A 5,455-nucleotide genomic window follows, 5' to 3' on the forward strand; every position below is an offset into this window, starting at 1 on the left:
AACCACATGGTCATCAGTAGATGCAGAAAAAGCATTTGATGAAGTTCAACACCCTTTCCGGACAGAGACGCTCAGAAATGTGCATAGAAGGAGCTCTTCTCAACCACATGCTTCAGAAGAGCCAGAGCTGACACGGAGACCAAGGCAGCCACGAGCCTTTCCTGTGGGACCTGCAACAGTGTGAGGACGTCCACTCTGGGAGTGCTCGGAAGGGTCACCCGACCAGGAGCGGAATGAAGGGTGCCCAACTGCAAAGGAAGAAACCCTGATGAGAGAAGTCAGAGAGGGCACAGGGAGACGGAGACACCTGGAGACGAACCAGAAGAAGTGATGTTGGAATGTCCACTTCTCACAGCCAGCCCCCCATTCAGGGCAATTCCTGTCAAGGTCCCAGTGACAGATTTCACAGGAATAGAAAAAATTCTAAGAACTCCTCTGGAGCCACAAAAGACTACAAGAGTCAAGGCCATCTTGAGAAGGGAGGCTAGGACGGGGGGTGGCACTTCCTGGTTTCAGATTGCACTGCAGGCTCTGTGCGGGAAGCCGTCCACGAGGAGCAGAATCAGGCTCGGCTGAGCCGTGGGACTCGGAAGTCTGACCTCCAGGAACTGGCAGTCGCAAGACGAGACTGTTTCAGATCGCCGGGGGTGTGCGCCTTCTGTGCAGAGTGGCTCACCCCCGGGAAAGTGCTGGTCCTGCTGGGATGACCTGGAGCGAGTGGCTCCCCAGCTCCACCCATCCTGTCCTCCAGAAGCAGCTCCTCCTGGGCCCCTTCACCTGCAGGACTATAAACAGGGAAGGTGGGCTCCCCATCTTGGGTAGAGACAGATCTGTCATGGCTCAGTCCGTCTCGCCCCCTTTGATTTAAAAAAGGTCATTGTCTCCTGTGGCTATTCTATTAAATGGGTTTCTCAGTGGTTGATCTACAGCCGGCTCATCCCTCTGACTGGACTGGAAGACACCCTATAGCTCTGGCCTGCAAAACAGTATGACATCTGTCCTTAAGGGGAGTAACAGCCCGAACACCCCTAGGCAGGGACACTCAGTGACTTTTGACAAGGGCCCCGAGAAGGACTGTGTCTTTGGCCCTACTCCCCAGGCCAACAGGAGAGCTGCCCAAGTGCCCCGTCACCTGCTGGGGTGGGCCCAGACACCACCGGCACTCACACCAGACACTGACTGGAGAGATCCAGCCAGGAGGAGACCCTGCTGTGGAGATGGTGTGGGGGCCCTGGGGACCTGGTGCTGAGTGGAAGAGCCCAGGAGGGAAGGACAGTACCACATGGTCTCACTCACATGGGAACCTGGGTCATCAGCTCTGTAAAGGAGGAGGGTCCAGGGGGCCTGCCAGGGACCCAGTGTGGACAAGGCGCCTGGCCCAGGATGTAAGGAGAGACGTCTGGGTGCACGCTCTGGATCTAGTGCACGGCACACGGGCAATCTGATGAGAGGAGGCCGGAGGATTCTCTCCGGGGAGGTGGGCTCTGTAAGACCCAGTGGGAGCCTGGCTGTGGTCATTGCCTACACCGTGCACTGTGCCAAGCACTCCATGGACACTTTGAATACAGACCACACTTGCTTGTCAACTACACCTCAATGCAAGTGAAAAATTAAAATGTAAAGCAAAGACATTTTCACACCAATTTACTTGATTTTTTAATTTAGCTTGTATACCTTGGTTTTATTTCCATGTCATAAAAATCCGCTTAGTTTTAGAGCACAATTTCATCTCATAACTAATGTAATGTATCTAAACCGCCCAAGACTGGACATTGGGGCTTCTTCTGACTTCCTCACACACCAACGAGGCAACAAAGACCCTGTCCGTGCTACGGTTTGCTCTTGGGAACACGCACACTCGTATGCTGCCCATTGTGAACTCAGCCGGGAAGACATTTTCTCTGGCCTTTCCTCTGGTCTCAAGGTTACTGAGGGCGTGGGCCGCAGGGGGAGCGCCCCGGCGCCCTCACGGTCCGCGGAGGGTCTTGCGCAGCGCCGCGTGCACCTCCTTGTTGCGCAGGCAGTAGATGACTGGGTTGCACAGGGGCGTGGCCACCGTGTAGATGACCGACAGCACCTTGTTGAGGTCCATGGACCTGATGCGGCTGGGGCGGCAGTAGATGAAGAGGGCGGCCGAGTAGAAGATGCCCACCACCACCAGGTGCGAGGCGCAGGTGGAGAAGGCCTTGTGCCGCGCGGCAGCGGACGGCATGCGCAGCACCGCCATGCCGATGGCCGCGTAGGAGGCCAGCGCCACCAGGAGGGTTCCGCAGAAGATGACGATGGCGGAGATGAAGTCCACCAGCTCCGTGAGGGCCACGTGGGTGCAGGACAGGTTGAGCAGAGGGGAGACATCGCAGAAAAACTGGTTGAGCACGTTGGGGCCGCAGTAGGACAGGCTGGCGATGCACGAGGTCTTGGCCACTGAGACCACCAGCCCCCCCAGCCAGGAGCTCAAAGCTAAGCCCCTGCAGACCTGGGGCCGCATGAGCAGTGGGTAGTGCAGAGGGAGGCAGATGGCCACGTAGCGGTCATAGGCCATGGAGGCCAGGAGGGTGCACTCCGTGCAGATGAGGACTATGAAGAAGAACAGCTGGGTCATGCAGGCCACAAAGGAGATGCGGTAGGGTCCCATCCACAGCCCCGCCAGCAGGGTGGGCATGGTGACAGACACGTAGCACATCTCCAGGCAGCTGAGGTTGCCCAGGAAGAAGTACATGGGCTTGCGGAGCTCACTGTGGCTGCAGATGAGGGAGACGATGACCGTGTTCTCCAGGAGGGTCAGCAGGTAGAGAGCCAGGAAGACGGCAAACAGGACATCCCTGACATTCAGCCTGGTGGACAAGCCCAGCAGGATGAACTGCTGGACCCTGGTCACGTTGGCCAGCTCCAGAGACGGCTCCATCTGTGTGGAGACAAAAGAGATTGCTGACTTCTGTCCTGCAGAGGCACAGTAGGGAGAACGTAATTACAAGGTGTCCACAGTGGCTGGAGACTCTGGTGGCCTGACCAGCCATCTTCTGTTGGAAACTGTCGAGAGAGACGCTGTAGGCTCAGGAGACAAAATATGAACGTGTTACTCAAGTTAATTTTCTTACTAAATATGACTTGCAGGAAGAATCTGACCATCAGAAACAGGAGAATAACACTTGTTTCCATGAAGTTAAGTGAAGGAATAGTTTAAAATTTACTATAAAAATTAGAACTCTTTTCTTGTCATTTTTTTGCAAAAAAAAAAAACAAAAAAACCCCAAACACTCAAACCCTGTCCTTTTTCCATCTCATGCTATTTTCTTCTTAAACTTCACCCACCGGTTTGGGAGTATTCTCTAAAATAGAGAACCGATCAGGAGTGTCTATCATGCACACGCTGCCCTGCTGTCTGCACACTGGTCCTTTGGGGAAGCCGAGGCCCACAGAGGAACCTGCTGGTGCAGTGAGGCCCAGATCTGACCATGAAGACTCCCAGGAGCCACGGAGTCCGGAACTTGTCCTTACAACTTGTTTTCATTCTTGGTTCTGTTTCTGGAACAAGCTGAAGTCAGCTTGCCAGCCCTGTGGCCTTGAGCAGGTGAGCTTACCTGGACCTGCCTGCAGTGCTGTGCTGGTTCCATCGCATCACGTTATCAGTGTCAGTGCAGAAATCTGAAAATCTCCTGAGGAGATCGGGATGGTCTGAGGTGGGAGGAAGTCTCCCGCCGATGCCCGGGAGCCTGCTTCCTCCTCTCCACAGTTCTTACACGTGGATTTCCTGCTCTCAACGTGCTCCTTCTCCAGTTGAAACTCCCCAATTCCTTCAGCCCTTTCCCGTGGACAAATCATGCCACACTGCATGGTGATCACCTTTCCCCATAGCTCAGTGGCCCACACGGGGAAGACTGCCCCTGACCTCCCCTGGCGGATCTCTGAGCCAAGTCCAGCTGAGGATGTCAGAGGCTGCACCTCCAGACCTGGGCCCAGACCCCGAGGTGATTGACAGTCTGACAGCCCCGTGGGGAGGGCTGGATCCCTCGCCCCTCCCTCTCTTTCTTCCTCTTAAGCAGTAGGCACTTCATTGGTGCCTAAGTATTGTAAGACAAAACATTTATACTGAAAGTGTCCAGGTAAATGTCGCCCTTCTCCCTGACCCCCACTTAAGTTCAACTTCTCACTCTTTTTTCTAAGAATTTGTCTTGAGATGAGTTCTGTGTCATTGTGGAGCGGACTCCCAGGACGCCGTGGAGGTCAAGGAGCAGACATAAGTCACCTTCCAATCCCAGATCCCAGCACTGCGCCTGGCACAGAAACTGCATTTTCAAAAAAATAAATTTATTTTTATTTCATAAAAATAAATGATGGGAGGATTGAGCCGAAAGAGCGTCTGAGCTTCACACGCGTTACCTGAACAGGTGAGGGTTTGGGGCAATTAGCAAACACCGGCACCTGTGGGCCCTTCTCCAGCGTCACCCCGCACTCTTTGTGCCGGGCGGGTGCTGGGAATGCCTGCGCGGCATCTCACCGACTTGTCATGAGAGCCCTTGTGACGCAGAGCCTGCAGAGCCTCTGACAGCCAGAGCCGTGCTGGGCACAAATGGGACTGCGGGAATTTCAGTGGGCTTCGGATTCCACAGGAGCAAACAGCTTATTAAGCAGAAGCACAACTCGAACGCGGTTCCAGGAGTTGTGGATGGTGGAGGGGTGGTGGGCCACCGGAGTTCTGCCCCCAGGGAGGTGAAGTGTGGCGGAGACGTGGAAGATGCCGCGGTCCAGGGATGCAGGGGGCGGAGGGAACATGCTGTGGGCAGAAGAGCAGGCACAAAGGCCCTCGTGAGGTCCAGGTGGTTTCTGGGGCGGCTCACACGCAGCCCGGAACCGAGGCATTGGCAGCCTGGGCCACCACGCACGGCGCACCTGCGGCCAAGGGGCTTCCTAAGAGCGCCTGGGCTCCACGGCACACACCAGGGATCTTTGAGATACCTCACTCAGCTCTCAAGGACCTTGGAATGCTTTAATTTTCCTTATTTTACAAGGAAAATGACTGACGGTCAGGAAGTGAAGCCACATGTCCTAAGTCCTGACCAATAAAGAAATGCGAACAGTTGGAAAGGCAGATAATTTCTTGGGGTGTACAGCCGTCCCCCATTGTTAACAGCATTGCAGGGCTGAAGGGTAGCCACACAGTAGTCTTGATGGTAAGAGCCACGGAGCCTGCTCTCTCTGTGCCAAATGCTTTCCAGGGAGACCCGCTGACCTCTGTGGAGCTGCTGCGGCTGGTGCTGGGCTGCGGGTGAGCGCCATGCTCAGAGGCCAGCTGCTGCCCAGGGCACTGCCCTGAGCTGGGCACTGCCTCTCGCCCTCAGTCTCCTATCTCCCTCCTGCTACTGTGCCTTGGTTCTTTAGCCTAATAGAGTTTCCACATCACATATTTAAATGTCGACTGGAGGGGCTTAGTCAGAAAATAAAAGATGTGCCAAAG

The 5,455-nt window shown here is 55.0% G+C and overlaps 1 protein-coding gene across 1 annotated transcript; it reads right to left on the reverse strand.

Annotated features, from left to right (window-relative positions):
* Positions 1–1,966: 1,966 nt before the first annotated feature.
* LOC306649228 (olfactory receptor 6Z7-like) lies at positions 1,967–2,905 on the reverse strand (the record flags this gene model as incomplete). Its single annotated transcript, XM_079120019.1, has 1 exon — positions 1,967–2,905. One exon carries the CDS (start codon positions 2,903–2,905, stop codon positions 1,967–1,969), a length of 939 nt encoding a protein of 312 aa, XP_078976145.1.
* Between the last annotated feature and the right edge of the window lie 2,550 nt (positions 2,906–5,455).

The sequence above is a fragment of the Sciurus vulgaris genome, assembly GCF_902686455.1.
Source record: "Sciurus vulgaris genome assembly, chromosome: 17".
Classification (NCBI taxonomy): Eukaryota; Metazoa; Chordata; class Mammalia; order Rodentia; family Sciuridae; genus Sciurus; species Sciurus vulgaris.